The sequence below is a fragment of the Pantherophis guttatus genome, chromosome 8, assembly GCF_059756535.1.
Source record: "Pantherophis guttatus breed Tessera chromosome 8, ASM5975653v1, whole genome shotgun sequence".
Taxonomy (NCBI): Eukaryota; Metazoa; Chordata; class Lepidosauria; order Squamata; family Colubridae; genus Pantherophis; species Pantherophis guttatus.
In genome coordinates this window covers 81039862-81065851 of record NC_142070.1, presented here as the reverse complement: position 1 = coordinate 81065851, position 25990 = coordinate 81039862, and the positions used below count along the sequence as shown (strand labels likewise).

Below are 25990 nucleotides of genomic sequence, written 5' to 3'. Positions count from 1 at the left end.
AAACACCAAGGACCCCACAGTCCTCCTTCCCATCCTCCTCCTCCTCCTCCTCCTCCTCCTCCCTCCCTCCCTCCCTCCCTCCCTCCCTCCTCCTCCTTCTTTCTGCAAATCTAGCACTGATGACCTTACCTAGTTGGGTCATGAAATGTCAGCAAGAAAATAAGCCAGCTCAGAGAGCACCAAGGACCCCACAGTCCTCCCTGTGAAGTTTCCGAAAGATGCCCTAATTAATTCATGAGCCATGAGCCAAACTTCAAAAGAAATACAGTCATTTATTAGGAGCACCATTCCGGCAATATTCGGATGCAGTTAGAACTAATCCCACGTAGATTTACGTTCCCCTATGACCCTGTCTCTCCCTCTCCTCCCTGGCCATGTCATAAATCACATTCTCCAATGAACCACTTCGGCTGGCTTGTGAAACCCAACACCCTCCTTCTGATTGCGGTCAGGAAGAATGTATGGAATGCAGCTTCAGTTAGGGAAATCAATCAGCTCTATCAGTTCTCCCTCCCTCCTGCTCATGGCAACTTGCAAACTTTGCAAGTTGACATTCCCTCCCTTCCTTCACCTCCTCCTCCTCCTCCTCCTCCTCCTCCTCCTCCTCCTCCTCCTCCTCCTCCTCCTCCTCCTCCTCCTCCTCCTCCTCCTCCCTGCCAATCTAACTCCCTTCTAGCATTGATGATGTTCCCTAACTGGGTCATGAAACATCTGCAAGAAAACAAGCAAGCTCAGAGAGCACCAAGGGACCCCTCATTTCAACCCTGATTTACAAATATTCTCCTTTGTTAATGATGCTTTTGCGCAAATTAACAACAAAAGTCTCTATTTACAGGTTAACTGTTAGGTCCAACATCCACCAAACTCATTCTCGATTTGAACCGGTTACTCATTCAAACATTGATGTTGTGGGAGGAGGGTGATGGAAGGAGGTGGCGTAGGTGGGACCCTTGAATTTGCAAGGAGAGGGTCAGGGGGGATCTGGGGAAGGGGGGGGAAGGGATCAATGGTAGGCAACTGGGAATGGTGGCTGTGGCTCATGGGAATGTGGACCCAGAGTCCGTACTAGCTCCACTGGGTGGATTCTGTTTGTTGCTGCTGAATACAATCCTTGGTTCTATAAACAGAGGCACAGAACCAAAATCAGGTGAAGTATCAGTACCACTTTATAAGTCCTTAGCAAGGTCACACCTGGAATGTTGCCTCCTGTTTTGGTCACCCCCTTACCAAAAAAGACGTTGAGACTTTGGAAAAAGTGCAGAGAAAAATAACTGCGATGATTAAAGGCCTGGAGACGAAAACGAACAAAGAACGGTTGCAGGAATTGGGTTTGGTTAGTCTAGAGAAAAGAAGGACTGGGGGGGGGGACATGACAGGAGTTTTCCAGTATTTGAGGGGCTGCCCCAAAGAGGAGGGGAGGGGGGTCAATATACAGTATTTTCCAAAGCACCAGCAGAAAAGACAAGAAACAATGGATGGAAACTAATCAAGGAGAGAAGCAACCTAGAACTAAGGAGAAACTTCCTAACAATGAGGACAATTAACCAGTGGAACCAAGATTGCACCAAGATTGCAAAGAGGTAAACAACAAAAAAAAAGTTTTTATTTATTTTATTTTATTAAATTTCTATACCGCCCTTCTCCCGAAGGACTCAGGGCGGTGAACAGCCACAAGATAAAACGCATAAATACAAAAATTTAAAATAAATTAAAAACGAATTAAAGAATTTGGCTGGATTTAAAATACCCCATAATTTAAAAACAAATTAAAATTTACATTTAAAAAGGGGAGAAGATTTAGGCCAGGGCAGCTTGATGAAATAAAAAAGTCTTAAGCGCGCGACGGAAGGTGCACAGATCCGGGATCCTCCGTATCTCCGGGGGGAGCTCGTTCCAGACAGTAGGTGCCCCCACAGAGAAGGCTCTCCCCCTAGGGGCCGCCAGTCGACATTGTTTGGCCGACGGCACCCGGAGGAGCCCCTCTCTATGGGAGCGTACTGGCCGGTGGGAGACTATTGGTGGTAGCAGGCGGTTTGCCCTCCGTGGTCCCCAGGACCACTCTGTATATACACCCCAGGACCACGGAGCCGTTTTTTGCAAAAACGGGACACGCAGAGGGCGTTTGTTGGCCGGCAGAGTGCTCCTGGGGACTGGGGAGGGCTAAAACGCCTGTGTTTTTCCAAAATCCTGGCCCATTTTTGGTCTCCCAAACACCCCACACATCACGTTTTTGCACTCCCCGGCCCCCAGGAGCACTCTCCCAACCCCCCCACGCATCCCGTTTTTGTGAAAAACGGGCCTATTTTTGGCAAAAACGGGACGCGCGAGGCGGGGTTTTGGGAGGCCAAAAATGGCTGTATTCGGTGTATAAGACGCACCAACATTTCCACCAGGGGTGAAATTTAAAATGTGTTACTACCGGTTCTGTGGGCGTGGCTTGGTGGGGGGGTAATGTGACTGGATGGGCGTGGCCAACTTTTTTTTAAAAAAAAACTTTTCAAAGCATTTTTTCTAATGCTTTGAAAAACCTCTGGCGATCAGGCAACTCAGCTGGGATCGTCAGAGCCTTTTCAAAGCATTTTTTTAAACCACCTCTTCGGCCGAAGAGGTTGCAGAAAAAAATGCTTTGAAAAGCCTCTGAGGATCCCAGCTGAGCCGCGCGATCATCAGAGCCTTTTTTAAAAAACTTTTAAAAGCATTTTTCCGTCAGAAGAGATTGTAGAAAAAATGCTTTGAAAAGTTTTTAAAAAAAAGCCTCCGATGATCGTGCGACTCAGCTGAGCATAGTGAGGGGTAGCGCAGGGATTTTTGCTACTGGTTCTTCGAACCACCCGCTGCCATCGCTACCGGATCGGGTGATCCGGTCCGAACCGGGAGCATTTCACTCCTGATTTCCACCCTCTTTTAGGGAGAGGGGGAAAAGTGCGTCTTATACTCCGAAAAGTACGGTCATTTTAAAGTTTTAAACCGGACCCCATGCCTTCCTAATTTTCTTTAGGGAAACAGGAAAGCCCAGAATTTATTTTATTTCACCAGGCGGGCCTGGCCTAATTTTTTTTTTTTTTTTTGATTTATATGCCGCCCTTCTCCGGAGACTCAGGGCGGCTTACAATGCGTTAAGCAATAGCCTTCATACTTTTGTATATTTTATACAAAGTCAGCTTATTGCCCCCACAAACTGGGTCCTCATTATTTTCTCATGTATTTTCTCCCTCTTTTTAAACGATTTTAATAATTTTAATATCTTTTAATATTTTTAATACTCAAAAGTTTAAATTTGTTTTAAATTGATTGGGGTTTTAATTTGTCTGGGCCAAACTATTTAATTCGATTTTAATTCTGCTTTTTAAATTTTGTATATAAGTATTTTATGGTTGGCTGTTCACCGCCCTGAGTCCTTCGGGAGTAGGGCGGTATAGAAATCAAATAAAAGTAAAAGTAAAGTAAAGTAAGAATGAAGCTGTTTGTGTAGAAGGCAGGTGTGTGTGTGTGTGTGTGTATGTGTGTTGCATTTCGATTGGCCTCTCAGCTGTGGCCACTCGAGCTCTGCATCTGTCCTTGTATTGCGCTGCAAGTTGAATAATTCATATCCCTTCGGCAACAGCCACGAAAGGGCCTTTTTCGTTCAATTATTGATGTTGCACCGGATTAGCTCTGAGTCAGGTGTACCAAGAGCATCCTTCAGGATGTGTCGGGGGGGGGGGGAGGATGCCACTTGGAGGAAATGCTGTAAAATAAGAGCTAAAGGGAGAGAGAGAGAAATGATGCTCGCTGCTGCTGGTTTCGCCACCAGCGGGAGGCCGACCGGGCCTTCTCCGTGGGTTCGGCCGCTCTGCTGGGCATGGCCGCTGAAGGATGGCCTTCCCTGAGCGACTGGAAGTGTCTGCTGAAGTGGCACCACGCCAGGGGCTCCTACCAGCTTTATCCAGGTAATGCCTCGCGGATCATGACTGGCCGGTTCTTTTTTTAAGAGAGGAACAGAGTTGGAAGGGACCTTGGAGGTCATCTAGTCCAACCCCCTGCTCAGGCAGGAAACACTCTGCCATTCCAGGCAAACGGAAGTCCTTGAAAACTTCCAGTGTTGGAGCACCCATAACTTCTGAAGGCAAGTTGTTCTGCTGATTAATCGTTCTCACTGTCAGGAAATTTCTCCTTAGTTCTAAGTTGCTTCTCTCCTTGATGAGTTTCCACCCATTGCTTCTTGTTCTACCCTCAGGTGCTTTGGAAAATAAGTTGATCTTCTCCACTTTGGAGCAGCCCCTGAGATATTGGAAGACTGCTCTCATGTCACCCCTAGTCCTTCTTTTCATCAAACTAGACCTACCCAATTCCTGTGGATTCTCACCTTTCCCGTCTAGCAAACGAGAGATTTCACGGTTTTCAGTTCCAGAGAGGTTGACGCAGCCATACGTTTATTGCCAGATTCATTTGGGTTTTTTTTGACGTTACCGCAGAGCTGAATCACAGTGACTTGAAAGATGGCGCCAGTGACACCAGCCTCAGCAGCAATGCCAGTCTGCCCAGTGTCCAGAGCTGCCAACGACAACGAGAAAGAAGAGTTGCCAGTTGGGCTGTTTCCTTTGAGCGTCTTCTACAGGATCCCCTTGGTATTCGATATTTCTCTGTAAGCAATGGAGAACGACTAAGCCATGGTTTTGGTTTGGCGTTATCCCAAACAGAGTGCGCTGAACGAGCATCGAGCTGCAGCTGGCAACCAGATCCTGGTGGTATCTAAGAGAGCATGGCCAGCCTGGAATCTCTTGGACAAGTCCCCTAGGCTAGTCTCGTTGTCCTCGGCAAACAACGGCAAGGCCGGAGATGGAATGGGAGTTGCAGGCCTTCGGGAAGGTCTAAGGCTTCCTTTGAAGGAAGGAGGGAAGAGGTGCTGTGGCCATGTGCCCATGACCTTGGTTGGAAGAAACACCATCTCTAGATGTCTATGGAGATTCTCAGTCATCCAGGTCATGGTTGTCCCAAAGGTGCTTTTTTAAGAGGCCACTGGACTTTGTTTTTTCTTTTGAAGATGTTTCGCTTGTCATCCAAGAAACAACTTCTTCTTCTTCTTCTTCTTCTTCTTCTTCTTCTTCTTCTTCTTCTTCTTCTTCTTCTTCTTCTTCTTCTTCTTCTTCTTCTTCTTCTTCCTTCTTCTTCTTCTTCTTCTTCTTCTTCTTCTTCTTCTTCTTCTTCTTCTTCCTCCTCCTCCTCCTCCTCCTCCTCCTCCTCCTCCTCCTCCTCTTCCTCTTCCTCTTCCTCTCTCCTCCTCCTCCTCCGTGAAACGTCTTCAAAGAAAAACCACAAAGTCCAATTGCCTCTTGAAAAAAATCATCTTTGGGCAGTGGTGAAATGTAAAATTTGTTACTACCAGTTCTGTGGGCGTGGCATAGTGGGGGGGTTAATGTGACTGGGTGGGCATGGCCAACTTTTTTTTTTTTTTACTTTTAAAAGCATTTTTTCTACAGCCTACCAGAGGTTGTAGAAAAAAAAATGCTCTTAAAAGCCTCTGACGATCAGGCAACTCAGCTGGGATCGTCAGAGGCTTTTAAAAGCATTTTTTTTTCTACAACCTCTACAGACGAAGAGGCTGTAGAAAAAATGCTTTTAAAAGCCTCTGATGATCCCAGCTGAGCTGCACGATCACCAGAGGCTTGTTTTTTTTACTTTTAAAAGCATTTTTTCTGCCAAAGAGGTTGTAGAAAAAATGCTTTTAAAAGTAAAAAAAAGCCTCTGATGATCGTGCGGCTCAGCTGGGCATGGGGGGGGTGGCAGGGGGATTTTTGCTACCAGTTCTCCAAACCACCTGCCTCCATCGCTACCAGTTCGGGCAATCCGGTCCGAACCGAGAGCATTTCACCCCTGCCTTTGGGACATCATCTGTAGGTTTGGGGTGTTACATTCTTTTTGGCCCGAAATACGTGTAATAATTTCGAATAAATCTTTTTCTGGGCCATGTAGGTGGACACCTTGGGCATCATAGCTTCAGGAATTTCTGGATGTGTCTGTCTGTCTGTTTGTCTGTCTGGATCTCTTTGGGGAGGGGGCTTGTTTGAGGAGAGAGACACATTGTGTCCCGTCTCCCGTCCTCCCATCCCCACTTAATCCCTTGAGCCAGGAGATGGAGCCGAACCTGGAGATTTTCCTCCGTTTTATGCCGGTACATGGGCCAATAACATGGTTGTCTCCTTCGGGACAACCTCCATCACAAGTATGGTTGGCCCCATCATCCTTCTCCATAGCTGAGCTTAATTCAGTCGCCGTTGCAGCTCGATTCGCTTTGAGCCCCCCCCCCCCCCCGCCATCTCCCCCAACCCAAGACAGACCTTGAAAGAGACACAAAAGGGCCCCTTCTCTGGAAGATGTTTCAGGGGCTTGAGATCTGGTGGGCTTTTGGAGGTTTCCCCCTCAGTGTGGTTTTTAAATTCCTCTTTCCCAACTAGGATTTTTTACGGAAGGAATTTAGCGAAGAAAACATCCTGTTTTGGCAAGCCTGCGAATATTTTAATCACATACCAGCTCACGACAAAAAGGAGGTAAGGTTATGTTGTCAAATGCCTTTTCCCTTCTTTTTGCCTTTATTATCAAACAACCTGCAATAAATTCAGGCTGTTCAAACTCTTTGGAAGGTCTAAGGTGAGGTACAGGGAGAAGAAAGGAGCCACCACCCTGGGAAGGAGAAGATAGCTCATCCTCGACTTACAACAGTTCATTTAGTGACCGTTCGAAGTTACCACTGAAAAAAAGTGACTTGTGACCGTTTTTCACACTCATGCCCTTTGTAGCATCCCCACGATCATAATTCAGATGCTTGGCAACTGACTCATATTTATGCAGTCTTGGGGGTCACGTGATTCCCTTTTGCGACCGCCTGACAAGCAAAGACAACAGGGAAGCTATGGAAGACAATGGAAAATACGCCCGTAACTCCCTTTTTTTTTTTGCCCCAGTGCCGTTGTGACGGTCACTAAACGAACTGTTGTAAGTCGAGGGCGGCCTGTACCTCACAGCTGCCATAATTCCTGCGTACTTTTCTTTTTAACGTCATTTCTTCTTGCTTCGCAGCTTTCATTCAGAGCGCAGGAGATCTTTAATAAATATTTATGCAGCAAAGCTACGACTCCAGTCAATATTGACAGCCAAGTCCAGCTGGCGGACGATGTCCTGACCGCACCGCATCCGAACATGTTCAAAGATCAGCAGCTTCAGGTACCGTCGGAAATCTGAACAATTCCCTTCCGCTGGTTATGAAAAACACCCTTTGCGGAGGGCTGCCACAACTATCCTGTTTCCCCGAAAATGAGACCCAACCAGAAAATAAGCCCTAGCATCAATTTTCAGGATGCTTGTAATATAAGCTCTACCCCCAAAATAAGCCCCAGCACAAGGGAAAAAAAATCTGCCTCCCAGCAATTTGTCTCCTTGCAGCAAACAGCGGATGCCCACGCAGCTATTGCTCTGGCAATCCCTGCAACCTGAAACAGCTGATGTTCGGGAGGCCGATCCAACCGACAATCAGCTGCTTGTGCTAATCAGGCTGTGCTGAAGCTGAAACGGGCTGTTTGCTTCTTGCTGCAAGGAGGTAAATTGCTGGGAGGCAGATTTTTTTTTTCTTGTGCTAATCAGGCTGTGTTGAAACTAAAACGGGCTGTTTGCAGTTTGTTGCTCTCTGCAAGGAGGTAAATTACTGGGAGGCGGAGGCCAAAGGGTGGGCAGGGCTACATTTGGTGTATAAGAAGCACTCAAATTTTCACCCTCTTTTAGGGGGGGGAAGTGCATCTTCTACTCCGAAAAATATGGTATATTTTTAAATTGTTTTATTCCCCCCCCCCAGGGACAAACTCTGCCACTTGTGAAACTCGTATTGAATTCTGTCTTAACAGGACTCCTTTTTTGTCTTTTAGATTTTCAATTTGATGAAATTTGACAGCTACGCACGCTTTCTGAAGTCTCCGTTTTACCAAGAATGTGTTTTAGCCGAAGTGGAAGGCCGTCCGGTCCCCGATCTGCAATGGGCCCCAAGCAGCCCTACGCTGAAGTCCAATATCAGTCCTGACATGTTCGGTGTTTCCTCTCCGAGAAAGGTATCTATCTGTTAGGATGCACAGTTGAAAACAGATCCAATTCTTGCTGGTGTAGAATAGAATAATAACTTTATTGTCGCTTTGAAAGTCCACTAATCGGCATACATTAAAACGAAATTTCATGGCATACAGCTCTCAAGAGGGTCACCGCCTCCAATATACGCTACACAGACATGACAAAATAAGTAAACAAATACAAAATTTGTTTATATACCCTGTTTCCCCGAAAAGAAGACCCAATTGGAAAATAAGTCCTAGCATGATTTTTCAGGATGCTCGTAATATAAGCCCTACCCCCAAAATAAGCCCCAGTTAAGATTGTCAGCCAGATGGATGCATTTAGTACCGTATTTCCCCCAAAATAAGACCTAACCAGAAAATAAGCCCTAATGCATCTTTTGCATAACCAGAAAATAAGCCCTAATGCAGCCAAGAAATTAAAAGACGCTTGCTCCTGGGGAGGAAAGCTATGGCAAATCTTGACAGCATACTAAAAAGCAGAGACATCAGCCTGCCAACAAAAGTGCGTATAGTCAAGGCGATGGTGTTCCCAGTTGCAATGGATGGCTGTGAAAGTTGGACCATAAGGAAGGCTGAGAAGGCCAAAGAATGGAGGCCCTTGAACTCTGGTGCTGGAGAAGACTCCTGTGAGTCCCTTGGACTGCAAAGCCATCCAACCGGTCAGTCCTAGAGGAGATCAACCCTGACTGCTCTTCAGAAGGCCAGATCCTGAAGAGGAAACTCAAATCCTTTGGCCACCTCATGAGAAGGAAGGACTCCCTGGAGAAGAGCCTAATGCTGGGAAAGATGGAGGGCAAAAGAAGAAGAGGACGGCAGAGAATGAGATGGCTGGATGGAGTCACTAAAGCAGTCGGCGTGAGCTTAAATGGACTCCAGAGGATAGTAGAGGACAGGAAGGCCTGGAGGAACATTGTCCATGGGGTCGCGATTGGTCGGACATGACTTCGCAACTAGCAACAACAATGATGCATCTTTTGGAGCAAAAATTAATATAAGACCCGGTCTTGTTTTTGGGGAAACACGGTATTATATGACAGAGAGAAGCAACACACCCTAGTATACATGAGTGAGTGAATCCGTCCCCCACGAGACGTTTGAGCCGAAATTGGGAAGGTGGTTCAAACTGTAACCAAGTAAAAATGCATTAGCTAAAAGGTGCATATTAGTGTGGACCAAAAAAAAAAAAAAGGATGCTGAGACTCTAGAAAGAGTGCAGAGAAGAGCAACAAAGGTGATTCGGGGACTGGAGGCTAAAACATATAATGAACGGTTGCAGGAACTGGGTATCAGACATAATGAAAAAAAGGACTAAGCGGGAATTCGGTATGTCTAGTCTAATGAAAAGAAGGACTAGAGGTGACATGACGGCTGTGTTCCAATATTTGAGGGGCTGCCCCAAAGAAGAGGGAGTCAAGCTATTCTCCAAAGCACCTGAAGGCAGGACAAGAAGCAACGGATGGAAACCCATCAAGGAGAGAAGCAACTTAGAACTAAGGAGGAATTTCCTGACAGTGAGAACAATTAACCAGCGGAACAACTTGCCTCTAGAAGGTGTGAATGCTCCAACGCTGGAAGTTTTTAAGAAGATGTTAGATAACCATTTGTCTGAAGTGATGTAGGGTTTTCTGCTTGAGCAGGGGGTTGGACTAGAAGACCTCCAAGGTCCCTTCCAACTCTGTTATTCTGGCAGTTGCTTGTTCATCAAGAAGGGAATGAAGATGGGCCTTGTTAGTTCGTCTTGGCTGCAAGTGTGTATGATAGGTCCTGTCTGTAGGTCTCAAATCTGCTGGGAAGAAGAGGATGAGCAGGCAGCAGAACCAGCAAATAAAAGCACGATTCTTTTTTCTTTTTCTTTTTTCTTTTTCTTTTTTGCAATAACTTTTTATTTTATTTTTTAAACATGCAAAAATTCCAGTTTAGCACTATTCTGATTAAAGAAACCATACTCACGGAAGTGATTTTTTAAAATTGCACTTGTTGATAGTTAGGCGGAAAAGCCAAGTCTGGACGCTCCTTGAATGAAGAATCTGGAGAAGAAGATGGCGAGAAAAAGAAAAAAGGAACTTTTTTTTCCTGGTCGAGGAGCAAGAGTTTGGGGAGGTCACAGAAGAAGAAGGAGAACGGCAGTTGCCTCAAAGGTGAGTTTTAAAATCCAAAGATGAGGCCTTGGTGGAGAGAGAGAAGGATGGATGGATGGATAGATTCTGAGAGAGGGAGGGAGGGAGGGAGGGAGGGAGGGAGGGAGGGAGGAAGGAAGGAAGGAAGGAAGGAAGGAGAGAAGAAGAAAAGGATGGATGGAAGGATTCTGAGAGAGGAAGGAAGGAAGAGAAGAAGAAAAGGATGGATGGATGGATTCTGAGAGGAAGGAAGGAAGGAGAAAGGAAGAAAAGGATGGATGGAAGGATTCAGAGAGGAAGGAAGGAGAGAGGAAGAAAAGGATGGATGGAGGGATTCTGAGAGGAAGGAAGGAAGGAGAGAGGAAGAAAAGGATGGATGGAAGGATTCTGAGAGAGGAAGGAGGGCTTCTGAGGGAAGGAAGAAAAAAGGAGAGAGGAAGAAAAGGATGGATGGAAGGATTCTGAGAGAGGAAGGAGGGCTTCTGAGAGGGAAGGAAGAAGAAAGAGAGGAAGAAAAGGATGGATGGAAGGATTCTGAGAGATGAAGGAGGGGTTCTGAGTGGGAGGGAAGGAAGAAAGGAAGTATGACGAAAGGGAAGGAAGGAGAGAGGGATGGAGGGATGGAAGGGAGTGTTCTGAGAGAAGAAGGAAGGAAGGAAGGAAGGTAGGAGGGAGAATGATGAGGGACACGGATGGCTAGATAGATGGATGGATTCTGAGAGGAAGGAAAGAGGGAGGGTGGCAGACTTCTGGAATCTATGGAATTTACTGATAGGGCATCACTGGGACTTCAAATTTTGAGGCCTTTGGTTTCCATGGCAATCCCTTTGCTCATGGGATCCAGATAGGGAAAGTTCTCCGAGCCCTCTTTTACCAGTTTGGAGAGTTATTCATTTATTTAGCATACGGTGACAAACCCAACAAAGAGAAACAAACCCATACCGCTTGTATACATGAGACTTATCTTACAGTTCGAGGGTCACCGAATGCTTGTTCCCTCTGAGGAGGAAAGCATCATGCAAAGAACAGCGAGAGAAAAATGACCAAGGTTCCCCCAAAGCAGAATTTGGAACTTTACATCTGCCCCACTCTCAGAATTGTAAGGTGTTTTTCCGTCACAGGGCTGCTTCTAAAAGAAATCCGGAGAGGTCAAGACAGTAGCGGACAAACTCAGGAGTAGAGAGCGCGTGGGACTCTTTTTCTCATGAGTTTCTGGGCCAAATTCCAACTGGGTTTTTTTTAAGCACATAAATCTCTTTATTCTTTGGGCTACATCCAGTCAAAGGAATACATGCTTCCTTGTTTCAGGTGCTTTGTTCCTATTCGGTGACACCTGCAGCCCTTACCTGAGACCAGGGGAGAAACAGTGGGGGCCAGAGCTGCCTAGGGGCGCATCCATTGCTGGGTGGATTTGATTTCAATCGAGTTGATTTAAATCCCGATTTAAATTACTAGTGAAAAAGGCTTGATTTAAATCAACTCGATTTAAATCATAATTTTTAAAGAGCAAATGGTCGTCTCCATCCCGCAGCAGCTCCTCCTCTGACCCGCCGTTGACTCACCGATAGTCCCAGTATTGCAGAATATATAGCCTCATGCTACGTAACTAAGCTCCCTTTCTTGCAGAATAAACTAAATTATTAATGTATCTTAAATAGACAACTATCTTTAGATTAGTGGTGGGATCCTGCCGGTTTAACAATCGGTTCGGTGGTCACGCGCTTTGCGTGTGTGTGTGTGTGCGTGCACAGTTTTACAAAAACTTATCTTCTACGTTACTGCTGGGGAGTAACACAGCTGAGGCGCAGCAATCCGCTCTGCCGCGCGAATAAACTGAAAAGATATAGGTCAGTAAAGTGCAGGGGCTGATCACCGGAGCTACCAGTTCGCCCGAACCGGTCTGAACCGGTAGAATCCCACCCCTGCTTTAGATAGATTTGTACTCCAAAAGCATTTTGTTAAAATAAATTTAGACACCTGACTTAATATTTCTCCCCAGAGTCTTCTCAGCCTGGTGGGCTCTCCTACAGACATAAATCACAAGATTCTTTGTCTTCGGCTGCGAGTCTGGAGATGGTAAGACTTGTCTTTTTGGACTGAAAATATGCATGAGGATGAACTACGATGATAAACTATTGTCTAGTTTAATAAAAAGAAGGTCTAGGGGACAGGGGCGGGATTCAGCCGGTTCGGACCGAACTGGATGCTAATTTTACATCTGGTTCGCCCAACCGGTAGTTGCAAGGACTTAACAATTAACCAGTGGAACAAGTAGTTGTGGGCGCTCCATCACTGGAGGTTTTTAAGAAGAGACTGGACAACTACTTGTCTGAAATGGATAGAATAGAATAATAATAGAATAGAATAGAATAGAATAGAATAGAATAGAATAGAATAGAATAGAATAGAATAGAATAGAATAGAATAGAATTCTTTATTGGCCAAGTGTGATTGGACACACAAGGAATTTGTGTTCGGTGCATATGCTCTCTGTACATTAAAAAAAATACATTTATCAAGAATCTTAAGATGTAACACTTAGTGATAGTCATAGGTTACTAAATAAGCAATCAAGTCATACTAGGAAACTAAAACAATATAAATCGTAAAGATACAAGCAACAAGGTTATAGTCATATGTAGAAAGAGATAGGTAATAGGAAGGATGAGAAGAAGAATAGTAATACAGTAAATAGTTTGACAGTGTGATGGGAATTAGTTGTTTAGCAGAGTGACGGCATGCGGGGAAAAGCTGTTCATGTGTCTAGTTATTCTGGTGCGCAATGCTCTATAACGTCGTTTTGTGGGTAGAAGTTGAAACAATTTATGTCCAGGATGTGAGGGGTCTGTAGATATATACATATAGATATGGAACAAAACTCCACATTGGTGACAGGAAAGGCATCTGGCCAGTAAATACATCTCCATTCAGTTGCCCAGACTCCACTCCACAAGGGATTACGGGGTCGTTAAAAGAAGAAGATGATGTGCGGGGTCTGTAGATAATTTCACAGCCCTCTTTTTGACTCGTGCAGTACACAGGTCCTCAATGGAGGCTTAGTACTTCGTTTAAATTCCCCGCTCGATTTACCCAGCAGACCGCAACGCTTTCTCTTCAAAGGGCGAGCCCTGCCAGCCATCGGGACCTCCCACGGCAAAAGAGAAGCCCCCCAAGTGTTGCCATGTCCACCTGCCCGATGGCTCCACTTCCATCATGCCCGTCAGAGGCGGGTTCTCCATCAAAGAGGTGCTGTCCGACTTCTGCGAAAGGCAACGTATCAACATGGCTGCCGTCGACCTCTTTTTAATCGGCGGAGATAAGGTGCTTAACTTTCATGGGACTTTTCTAAAAAAATTAATTCATTTTTAGGCTACATTTTTTCCAAGAGCAATGCAGAGATTTGAGAGACCAATAGCATTTGGGCTTATATACCACCCCAATAGCACTTTAGAGTGCTCTCTGGGTTTGTTGTGGCCTGTCGGCTGCCTCCAGCAGCTGAATCAGAGGAGGAGGAGGAGGCATGGGAGTTGGGGCCAGCATCAGGGCTGGGGGAGAGAGAGACACGGAGGCGGAGCCTGGGCCGTCTGTCAGCCGTCAGATGGAGAGACAGCAGCCCCCAGGTCTGGAGGTGGCTGATGAGGAAGAGGAGGAACAGCTGGGTGCAGTGCCTGACACACAGATGTACAGAAGGCAGAGGAGAGGAGAGCAGTGGAAATCTATAGGCCGGTCCTTGGGAAGGAAGAGCCACTGCTGCTAATGAAGCCCCACCCTATCTCTGGGGATAAAAGGCAGGAGGCGGAGATGAATAGATGTGGCAGACAACTATTCATCTTCTGGATGGACAGTTAGCCTGCGGTGAGAGAGAAACTTTTTGCCGGGGCTGCCGGCACTCCTAATTAAAGAAATCTTTGAGTTCACTTCAGAGGGTTTGTCGTGTTTGGGGAGCTGGGTCAGGGTGGTTTACAATCTAGAAGGATTAATACATTTTGCCCTCAAGAATCTGGGTCCTCGTTTTATCGACCTTAGAAGGATGGAAGGCTGAGTCAACCTGGAGCCTGCCAGGATCGAACTTCCTGGCTGTGGGCAGAGTTTGCCTGCAATACAGGTTGTTCTCGACTCACAGCCGTTCATTCAGCAAATACCACCTGTGGCTGGCCCCATAGTTGGGTGGGAATGGAGATTTTGCAGTATCCTTTCCCTGCCACGCCCACCAAGCCACACCATGCCCACCAAGCCACGCCCACAGAACTGGTAGTAAAAAAAAATGAATTTCACCACTGCTCCAAAGTCCCTTCCAGCTCAATTCTAATTGATTGATTGATTGATTGATTGATTGATTGATTGAAATTGTTTAGGATCTCTTGTTTCAGCAGGAGGTTGGACTAGAAGACCTCCAAGGTCCCTTCCAGCTCTATTCTGATTGATTGAAACTATTACCAAAACGTATTATTTATTTTTGTAATAGTTCAACGGGCTTTAAATTAAATTTTAAAGACAAATACTGACCAGCTATCTCAGCTGAAGTCATCTCCAGATGTTTTCTCTGGAGGTAAAAGTCTCTAATCTACAGGAGTAACCTTGAAAGTTCTCAGTTTTTTAACTCAGTCACCCATTAAATGTGACATTAAATATGACTTAATGTGACCTTTTCTGTTCGCAGCCACTCGTACTGCAGCAGGACAGCAGCATTTTGGATTCTCAAACTCTTCGCTTAGAAAAAAGGACGTTATTTCGGTAAGACCAGAAACTTGCTCCGATGCCCTTCCCACTCCCTTATGACCGTATTTCACTCTTACGACCGTTGCCGTATCCCCGTGGTCACATGATCAAAATTCAGGCACTTGGCAACCAGTTCACATTTACATCTTCTTTTAATGACCCCATAATCCCTTGCGGGGTGGAGTCTGGGCAACTGAATGGAGCCACCAGAGTGTTTACTGGCCGGACGCTTTTCCTGTTGCCAGTGCGGAGTTTTGTTCGGCAGATATATTCTCATTGGGCCCAGAGAGAGAAATATCTGCCTCTACCTAGGATTGAACTCACAGTCTCCTGATTGTAAGGCGAGAGCTCCATCTCTAGGCCACCGCACCACTCCTAACCAGTTCATATTTATGACGGTTGCAATATCCCGGGGGAGATCACGTGATCCCCTTTTGTGGCCGTCGGATGAGCAAATTCAATGGGGAAGCCAGATTCACTTAACAACTTCGTTACTAAGTAGTCCTTGATTTACAACAGTTCACTTAAGTGACCGTTCAAAGTCACAACAGCACCGCGAAACACTGATTCACAGCCATTTTTCGCACCTCAGGACTTTTGTGGATGATCAGGTGATCAAAATTCAGAAGCTGGGCCACTGATTCATACTTACGACTGTTTCAGTATCCTAAGGTTGGGGAGATTACCTTCTGTAGCCTTTTGACAAGCAAAACCAACAGGGAATCCCGATTCCCTCAACAATCGTGTTATTCACTTACCAGCTACGATGATTCACTTAACGGTAACAAGAAAGGTCGTAAAATGGGACAAAGCTCACTTAACAACCATCTCGCTTAGCAGCAGAAATTTTGAGCTCAACTGAGGTTGCGAGATGAGGACTAGCCGTGTTATTTTTTTATTTTTATTTTTTGAATTTTATTTATATATTTTTTTTCTTCTTTAAAATACCTAAGTGCTTAATAAACACTGTATTGTCTGGATCAATCTGTTTATGCGCAGTATTAATAAACTAGTAGTAAAAGTAATAATTATAATAACATCCATAATTAAAATACTACAATTTACTTATTATGGTAAAAAAAATCTACTTCATTTATATATTTCAGTAATCTTTCATCCTCCAATTTCTACCTCTTTTATCCAACCATTGATAAAATATATCCCATGTTAAAAAATATTCTGTTCCTTATCTTTTATTATTAGTATCCATCTATCCATCTCTGCACAGTCTAATAATTTTCTAATTATACTTCATTTTTCCAATATTGTGCAAATACAACTCTCACTGCTGTCAACACGTGTATTAGTAAATATGTAGCCCCTTTTCTTGTCATTTTCTGGTAGTATACCTAAAAAAAATACTTTAACTGCCTCACTTAACAGCAGAAATTCTGAGCTCAGCTGAGGTCGCGAGGTGAGGACTAGCCGTATTCTGAGTGCAAAATCTAAGCAGCCAGCATGATATTTCCAAGACTCTGCCTATCAGAGAAGATTTATCTGGGCGGGAGGTGTGTAAAAAAGCCACAATGGCAACCAGGACTCACAGCCACCACAATCTTGGCTTGTTGGAGATAAACACACCTATCTCGTGGCGGTCCTGAATGCCAAAAAAATAAAAAAAGATATTCTCATTTTTCTTAGTTTCACATTACGTCAAAGAGATGTAAAGTAAAGGTTCCCCTCGCACATATGTGCTAGTCGTTCCCGACTCTAGGGGGCGGTGCTCATCTCCGTTTCAAAGCCGAAGAGCCAGCGCTGTCCGAAGACGTCTCCGTGGTCCTGTGGCCGGCATGATTCAACGCCAAAGGCGCACGGAACGCTGTTCCCTTCCCACCAAAGGTGGTCCCTATTTTTCTACCTGCATTTTTTACCTACTTTCGAACTGCTAGGTTGGCAGAAGCTGGGACAAGTCACGGGAGCTCACCCCATTACGCGGCACTCGGGATTCAAACCGCTGAACTGCCGACCTTTCCATCGACAAGTTCAGCGCCTTAGCGACTGAGCCACCGCGCCCCTCAAAGAGATGTAGGATTAAGCTAAATTCTGAATGGTTCTCTCGACGAACGACCACAGTTGTGCCTTAAATTAGTTAAGTGAGTTTTGTCCCGTTTTGCGTCCTTTTTTGACACAGCTGATAAGTGAATCACTGCAGTTGTTAAAATTAGTAATACGGTTCTTAAGTGAATCTGGCTTCCCCATGGACTTCGCCGGTCAGAAAGTCGCAAAAGGGGGGATCGCGTGACCCCCCAGGACACTGCGGTCCATCATAAATATGAGTCAGTTCCCCAAACACCTGAATGTTGATCATGTGACCACGGGAAGGCTGCAAGTGTGAAACAGTTGTGCCCTTTTTCTAATCAGATAGTAACTTCGAACGGTCACTAAATGAACCATCGTAAGTCGAGGACTAACTATGTTCACTCGGTTTGTCTATCCGTTTCAGACTCGACCTGCTCCCTATAAATAGATCGGTTGGTTTAAAAGCTAAACCCACCAAGCCAGTCACGGAAGTTCTGCGTCCGGTCGTTGCAAAATACGGATTGAATCTTAATAATCTGGTGGCCAGACTAGTAAGTAATTCGTTCAACTAAAATAAGGTGTTTTTTGTTTTTTTTTAAAGATTTCAACGCGTGGTGTTTTCTTTACGATAAATGAAACGGTCTTCAACCTCATTTGTTATTAAAAGACACCCTAAACTCACCGATAGGAGATTAAAGCAATTTTATTCCTCTCTATGTGTATATTTTATAGAACTCCAGGCTCCACATGTAAATTTTAATTTATATATATATATATCAGTGGTGAAATCTAAAATGTGTTACTACCAGTTCTGTGGGCGGGGCTTGGCGGGTGGGGGTAATGTGGGCGTGGCCATTTTTTAAAAAAACTTTTAAAACCATTTTTTCTTCGGCGAAGAGGTTGTAAAAAAATGCTTTCAAAAGGCTCTGACGATCCCAGCTGAGTTGCCTGTTTTTTTTTTCTTTTAAAAGCCTCTGCCGAGGTCGAACAACCCTTTCACAGGGGTTGCCTAAGACCATCGGAAAACACATATTTTCAATGGTCTTAGGAATAATTTTATTAGTTGGGGGTCACCACAACATGAGGAACTGTATTAAAGGGTCGCGGCATTAGGAAGGTTGAGACCCACTGCTCTAAATAAATGCCCTTTTTAATCCCACGGCGCTGAATTGGACGACAGAACGGGGAGCAAGAGCCCTTAGACCTCGGGGCGCCCATCTCCAGCCTTGATGGACAGAGGGTGATTCTGGAAGACAAGATTTCGAAAAAGGGGAAAGGTAAGCAGCGCTGAAAATGACTAAATCAGGATCACGCGCGGGCGGGATCCAGCCGAATGACCTGAATTCGGGACTACTAAGTAAAGCTTCCCAGTACAGGCAGCCCTCGACTTACAATTGATCCCAACATTTCTGTTGTTAAGTGAGACATTTGTTAAGTGAGTTTTGACACACGTTACGGCCGTTCTCGCCTCCATGCTTATGCGAGTCGCTGCAGTCGCTAATTAGTAACGCGCTTGTTTGGTGAATCACTGCAGTTGATAAGTTAGCACCATGGTCGTTAAGTGAATCTGGCTTCCCCATGGACTTGGCTCATCAGAAGGTCACAAAAGGGGATCACATGACCCCGGGACACTTTTTTCTGTTGTCATTTAACAACCCCGTAATCCCTTGCGGGATGAAGTCTGGGCAACTGAATAAAGGTAGTAGAATGTTTACTGGCCGGATGCCCTTCTTGTTGCCAGTACGGAGTTTTGTTCAGCAGATATATTCTCATTGTGCCCCGAGAGAGAAATAATCTGCCTCTACCTAGGATCGAACTCACAACCTCCTGATTGTGAGGCGAGAGCTCCACCTCTAGGCCCAACGCACCACTCACTCCGGGACACAATAATGGTCCTAAATAAGAACCAGTTGCTAAGTGTCTGAATTCGGATCATGTGATCACCGGGAGGCTGCAAAGGTCATAACTATGAAAAAATGGCGCTGGGTCGCTTTTCTCAGTGCTATGGTAACTGAACAGTCACTAAATGAACTGATGTAAGTCGAGGACTACCTGTGATCGTCAGAGGCGGTTCCAGGTTGCCCAGATGGATGGGACCAAGGGCGTAAAAATTATTTATTTATTTTATTTATTTATTTTTATATGCCACCCTTCTCCGGAGACTCAGGGCGGCTTACAATGCGTTAAGCAATAGCCTTCATACTTTTGTATATTTTATACAAAGTCATCTTATTGCCCCCACAAACCGGGTCCTCATTTTACCCACCTTAAAAAGGATGGAAGGCTGAGTCAACCTTGAGCCTGGTGAGAATTGAACTCGCAGTAATTGCAGGCAGCTGGATGTTAAATGCTGCCTTAGTAGGAGGCATTAGCCTCCTACGCCACTCAGGCTCCTAAAAATTACTCTTAAGGGGTCCTTTTCTCACCGGTGCACCAATCGGAGTCTCGGCCTTCGCCCGTCAAGCAGTAGCCGTGATCGTGATTGATCTTAGATTGTAAGCGTGTTAGCAGGAAACATTGGGGTTTGAAAAAAAAAAAAAATTAAATTTCTATCGTTCACAGACAAGGGGAAAGGAGCCTCCTTAAAACACAGTGCGCCTGTAACTACTAATGCAGGAAACCAAGCACTCACAGTAAGTTTTCTTCGATTATTTGAAACTCCCGTGATTCAACGTTTTCTTCCCAAAATTAAGAGGGGTTGGATGAGCATCGAAGTCCCGTATTTCCTTTATGCTTGTTCTTTATTATTACATTCGTATTCCGTGGCTCACCAGTGTGACGTTAATGGGTTCGTCAGAAGAAAGTTACGCAAAATCATCTTAAGAACAAAGTTGGAAGGGACCTCGGAGGTCTTCTAGTCCAGCCCCCTTTGCTCAGGCAGGAAAGCATATAACATTTCAGACAAATGGTTATCCAACATCTTCTTAAAAACTTCCAGTGTTGGAGCATTCACAACTTCTTGTGGCAAGTTGTTCCACTGAACAATTGTTCTCACTGTTAGGAAATTCCTCCTTAGCTCTAAGTTGCTTCTCTCCTTGATGAGTTTCCATCCATTGCTTCTTGTTCTACCTTCAGGTCAGTGGTGAAATGTAAAATTTGTTACTACTGGTTCTATGGGTGTGGCTTGGGGGGGGGTAATATGACTAAGTGGGCGTGGCCAACTTTTTTTTTTTTAACTTTTAAAACTATTTTTTCTACAACCTCTTCGGCTGAAGAGGTTGAAAAAAAATGCTTTTAAAAGCCTCTGACGATCCCCGCTGACTTGCCTGATCGGCAGAGGCAATAACCTCTTCGGCCGAAGAGGTTGTAGGAAAAATGCTTTTAAAAGCCTCTGATGATACCAGCTGAGCCACGCGATCATCAGAGGCTTTTTTTCTTTTTTACTTTTAAAAGCATTTTTTCAGCCAAAGAGGTTGTTGAAATGTTGTAGATGAAAGATTGTAGATGTTTAGTCCAAAATGCTGCTGTTCTGGATAGAAGCATATTGTGTGAAAAGTTACAGATTACAGAATAACTAGAGTTGGAAGGGACCTTAGGTCATCTAGTCCAACCCCCCACCACGCAACATGAAGATGATCCCGATTTCCTCAAGATGCTTTCCTCAAAATCAGCCTGCCGCCGTTGCGCCAAAGCTCAGGGACAAAAATGGCGTCCCTTGAGAAGCTGCGTTGACAAACACAGTCCGAAGATGGAGGAATAACTTAAAATAAAATAATTAAAATAAAGCCTTGTTACACACCAGGGATTGGCGAGGTAGGGGCTTGTTCAGCCAGCCAGCGGAGAGTCAGAGGTCACCGATCCTGGCAGCCATTTTAGGCGCCCAGATGTGTTTTCCGCAGAGAAAATGGTTCTGCTAGCTAGTATTCGCGTAAAGGCATCAAGAGTGAATCAAACTCTGCGACACTGTTACGTCATTTCATGCCATCCGTCCTCAACTCGCAACCGCGGTTGAGCCCCTATATTCACGTTGCTAAGTGAGACATTTCTTCAAGGAGTTTTGCCCCATTTTACAACTTTTCTCGCCGCCATTGATAAGTGAACTGTTGCATATGTGAAGTTGCTCACACGATTGTTAAGTGAATCCGACATCCCCCGTAGACTCTACATGTCAGAAGGTCGCAAAAAGGGATCGTAGGACACCCCTCCCCCCAGGGGGGGGACACACTGCAGCCGTCATAAATATGAATCAGTTGCCGTGCGTCTGAATTGTGATCGCCTGATCACGGGGTATGCTGCAACGGCCATAAGTGTGAAAAACCGTCATAACTCACTTTTTTCAGTGCCGTTGTAACTAAATGAACTCTTGTGAGTCGAGAACTACCCATATTTAGGAGCAATTTAACAAAATATTAGCAGCAAACATGACGAAAATGTTACATCCAGTCAGGGTTTAAGTTGTAGTCCTCGACTTATGCCCACAATTGAGCCCAAAATTTATGTTGCTCAGTGAGGCATTTTTGAAGCGAATTTTGCCTCATTTGACGACTTTCTTCACCACCGTTGTTAAGTGAATCAACCCTGCAGGTGTTAAATTAGTAACCCGGTTGTTAAGTGAATCTGGCTTCCCCATCGACTTTGCTGGTCAGAAGGCCGCAAAAGGGGACCCCACCCCCCACCCCACAGGACACCACAATGGTCATAAGTATAAACCCGTTGGCAAACCTCTGGATTTGGATCACGCGATGGCAGGGAGGCTGCAACGGTCGTAAGTGTGGAAAAACGCTCATAAGTCGCTTTTCTCAGTGCCATGGTAACTTCGGTTTGTTGAATTGTTATAAGTCGAGGACTACCTGCCTAGCACAATTCCTGCTTTTGGCTTGTCTAAGTCAGGGGTGTCAAACTCGATTTCATTGAGGGCCACATGAGGGTTGTCTTCGACCTCGGGGGGCTGGGGTGGGCATCGCCAGGGTGAGCATGGCCAGCTCGACATCACTTGTGACGCGCCCTGCCTGTGGTGGCCTGAGCGCTCTGCCAAGCAAAAACGGGTCCACAAGCTCCATTTTCGGCTGCAAAGGCCTCCTGCAACTCTGCTGGTGAAAACTTCACCCATGGGGTGGGGGGGGCTGTGCTGGCCCCCAGGGCTGCGTTTTCAGCTGGGACGACCTCTTGCAGCCTTCTGCCAGTGAAAACTTTGCTTGGGGGACTGTGCTGGCCCCCAGGGCGAAGTTTTCAGCTGTGAAGGCCTCTTGCAGCCCTCCGCTGGTGGAAACGTCACTCATGTATAAAATAAAATAAAATAAATAAATAAATGGGGGGGGCTGTGCTGGCCCCCAGGGCTCTGTTTTCGGCTGGGACGGCCTCTTGCAGCCCTCTGCCGGTGAAAACTTCGCTCAGGGGACTGCGCTGGCCCCCAGGGCGAAGTTTTCAGCCGTGAAGGCCTCCTGCCACCCTCTGCTGGTGAAAACGGTGCTCAGGGAGGGCAGTGCGAGCTCCATTTTGGCTGGCAGAGGCACCGCGGGCCTTGAGTTTGACACCCCTGGTCTAAGGGGTCTCACCATCTCGTCTGCTTGTCCAGAAAAGGGAACCCGGTAACTGCTTCAGAGCCCCATCTTGTGTTGAAGTCTTGAAAAGATGCCTCTGAATTAATGCTCTTTCGTGCAACCATCCATTGACCGTAATCCTCCAAATTAAGATTAGTGTGGGTGATTAGCGTGGCTTGGCCCGGATCACGCATTGTGGCAGTGGGATTACGACAATTGTGTTTTCCCCTTTCCCGGATCCCCCTCTCAGTTCGGGCACATCAATCAAGGCCTCTCGTAGACCGAAGCCACCAGAGACCTCCAAATTGTAATTTTAAAAAAAAATTAAATGTAAAGATAAGGGAAAACTTTAAATACAAGGTAATCCCTGACTTGCAGCGGTCTGTTTAGTGACCGTTCAAAGTTACGGCGGCATTGAATAAAGTGACTTAACAACCGTTTTTCCACCGTTATGACCTTTCCAGCATCCCCATGGGCACGTGAGCCCAAATCAGACGCTTGGCAAACTGACTCGTATTTATGACCGTTGCTGTGTCCCAGGCCCAAGCAATCCCCTTTTGCGACCTTCTGACAAGGAAAGTCAAGGGGGGGGTGGGGGAAGCCAGATTCACTAAACGACTGGGTTACTAACTTATGAACTGGAGTGGTTCGTTTAACAACGGAGGCGAGAAAGGTCGTAAAACGGGGGCCAAGTTCACTTAACAGACGTCTCAGAAATTTTGGGGCTCCGTTGAGGCTGTAAGTTGAGGACTATCCTGTATTTCAATCCACCAGGGAATTGTTACTTTTGCTCAAAAACTCTTATAACCTGTTCAATTTTCTCTCCCCTCCCCCTCCAATCAATCTAACTCAGGGGTCGGCAACCTTAAACACTCAAGGAGCCACAAAGGTCCTAACCGGAAGCCCCCCGTTCAATTTTAGAGCCGACCGGAAGTCCTGTTCCCCCTACCATACAGTTTCCTCCTAGCACCGCATCCTTTTTCCTCTGCCAACCGGAAGTCCTGTTCCCCCCACCATAGAGTCTCCTCCTAGCGCGGCATCCTTTTTCCTCTGCCTGTCCTAACCGAAAGCCCTATCAATTGTGGAGCTGACGGAAAACCCGCCCCTTACCATAGAGTCTCCTCCTGGCATGTCGTGCTTCCCCCCAACCCCCAAAACCAGAAGCTCCTCTCAAAATTGTGGCGCCAACTGGCAACCGGGAGCCGCAGCAGAGGGATGAAAGAGCCACATGCGGCTCCAGAGCCACAGGTTGCCGATCCCTGATCTAACGCTTGATTCAATGCATAGAAGCCACGTAACTAAAACCCAAAAGTCTTGTGTCCATAATGACTCTTCTTGTGAATTTTCTTTTTTTACTTCCTGCAAAAGGGGATTCTAAAATTCTTTCCAAGGAGAAGAAGCAAAAAAAAGGCTGCGGACACCAGGACTAGAGTCCAGTAATGTGTAGCGAACAAAGTCCATCCTCTGTTTTTGGCATCTTGTTTCTTGATCTTCTTCCAAAGCAAATTGTGATAGCAATAACAACCTCCTGCCTGCCCTTTCAAATCTCGGGGCTGGACATTTCTACGCCGTATCTGAAAAACGTGGAATTTTCTGCCCAGCCTCTTTGATAAAGCCTTTTCTTGAAGGACTCCCGGTTTCACCTGCTGAAGTCCCAAATTTATCTCTCGACTGGAAAAAAATACGGAAGTTCCTGATTTAAAACAATTGTCGGTGTGAGGCTCGAAAAATTGAGGGAAAGAAAGAAGAGGGAGCCAGTGTATCTCACGGAAGGAACCAAAATATGATTTTGCTAAAAATCATGATAAAGCATGGACACCTGACCCTAATTTTAACCAGGGTGTCAGTCAGGGGTGCTATTCAGCAGGTTCTGATAGGTTCTGGAGAACCGGTAGCGGAAATTTTGAGTAATTCGGAGAACCAGCCAATACCACCTCTGGCTGGCCCCAGAGTGGGGTGGGAATGGAGATTTTGCAGTATCCTTCCCCTGCCATGCCCACCAAGCCACGCCCACAGAACCGGTAGTCAGTGTCTTTTAGGAAGACTCTGCTGGTCTCTGTATTACTAGATCTTCATGTTGGGGTGCCAAGGTGTGGTGGGGCATTTGCAGAGGGCCCACAAGAAGATGGGAGGGTGGAAATGATGGGAGATCCAAGAATCATCATCTTCTTCTAAAGACCCCATAATCCCTTGCGGGGTAGAGTCTGGGCAACTGAATGGAACTGAGTTGTGTGTTTTAATGGCCGGATGCCTTTCCCTGTCGCCAATGCGGAGTTACATTCAGCAGATATATTCTCATTGGGCCCAGAGAGAGAAATATCTACCTAGGATTGAACTCACAGCCTCCCAATTGTGAGGCAAGAGCTCCACCTCTAGGCCATCGCACCACTCTATAGGGAGATCCAAGAACATCCTGGCCAAAAGTCCCTGGAGACAGATTTGGCTGTTTCTCCTCCATGTGGCTGTTGTGTCAAGGTAATTCGTGTTCCCTTTGGCTTCCCCTGTAGGGCGAAGGAAGACCTGTTGGAAAGCACAATTCTTTTAAATTAAAAGGCGAGCCGGGGAAAAGCTCTCGCGAAGCCCACCTGGCCCCCAGAGAAGACCGCCTTGCTCAGACTGAAAAAAACACACGCCAGCATTTGAATTTGGAAGAAGCAGAGGGTATGTCATTTTTAAAATATATGCAGTAAGTGTGTTGTCTCGTCCGACCGTGGTGACCAAGTGGAGTGCGTTATCTGTTCCGGCCGTGTGTATTGGCGATGCAATAAACTTCATCCACATCTGAAGTTAACATTCCTGTGTTGCTGGATGTGTTTGGGACACATGTGAGCCCCTGCCTTTGCGCTGGGAGGGGCTGGGGAGAAGAGAAGGAAAAGGGGATGGGGGGGAGTTGTTCTGTGATCCACTCAACAGGATACCCGTGATCTCATGGCCACGTCATCCAGACCTCTTACATCCCCAACTCTTCTTTGGAAAAACCCAGCTGTTGATGACGGCTTTTCTGATCAATCCATCGTTGGGTCTAGGACAGGGGTGTCAAACTCGATTTCATGGAGGGCCGCGTCAGGGTTGTGTTTGACCTTGGGAGGCCGGGGTGGGCGTGGCCAGCTTATTACCCTCCACACCCTCGTGTCGAGGGTGCCTGTGAAGGCCCGAGCGCTCTGCCAGCAAAAACAGGCTCCCGAGCTCCGTTTTCGGCTGCCGACGGCCTCCTGCAATCCTCTCCTAGCGAAAACTGAGCTCGGGAGGGCCGCACGCAGCCCCCTCGAGCTCCGTTTTTGCTTGCGGCAGTGGTGGGCTCCTCCCGGTTCGGCCCGGTTCAGCCGAGCTGTTAGCGCTGACGATATGATGTCACCGAACCGATTCTGCCCCCCCGCATTATTCTTACCTTTTATTTGTTTTGAATTGTCACATGATCATCAAGCGACGCCCACAAAATAAGCCACGCCCACAGAATCGGTAATAAAGAAAAATTAGAAGCCACCCCTGCACTCCGGGCCAATCCTTCGCTGTTTCCAGGGCAGCCCCATGGGCCAGATCTAAGCACCCCGCGCGCCGC

General features: G+C 46.2%; 1 protein-coding gene across 2 annotated transcripts in view; it reads left to right on the top strand.

Moving 5' to 3' along the window:
• Positions 1-25990, top strand: part of RGS12 (regulator of G protein signaling 12) — a 58883-nt gene that overhangs the window by 22075 nt on the left and 10818 nt on the right. The window contains exons 5-16 of one of the 2 annotated variants that reach the window (XM_087875541.1): positions 4455-4624; positions 6435-6527; positions 7057-7200; positions 7896-8075; positions 10081-10234; positions 12213-12289; positions 13334-13534; positions 14874-14947; positions 17376-17502; positions 18132-18228; positions 19514-19584; positions 24939-25092. In XM_087875541.1, the coding sequence (XP_087731667.1) occupies positions 4455-4624; positions 6435-6527; positions 7057-7200; positions 7896-8075; positions 10081-10234; positions 12213-12289; positions 13334-13534; positions 14874-14947; positions 17376-17502; positions 18132-18228; positions 19514-19584; positions 24939-25092 (1542 nt within the window). The remainder of the gene's footprint in view (positions 1-4454; positions 4625-6434; positions 6528-7056; positions 7201-7895; positions 8076-10080; positions 10235-12212; positions 12290-13333; positions 13535-14873; positions 14948-17375; positions 17503-18131; positions 18229-19513; positions 19585-24938; positions 25093-25990) is intronic. The other variant, XR_015729288.1, reaches the window with a different exon arrangement.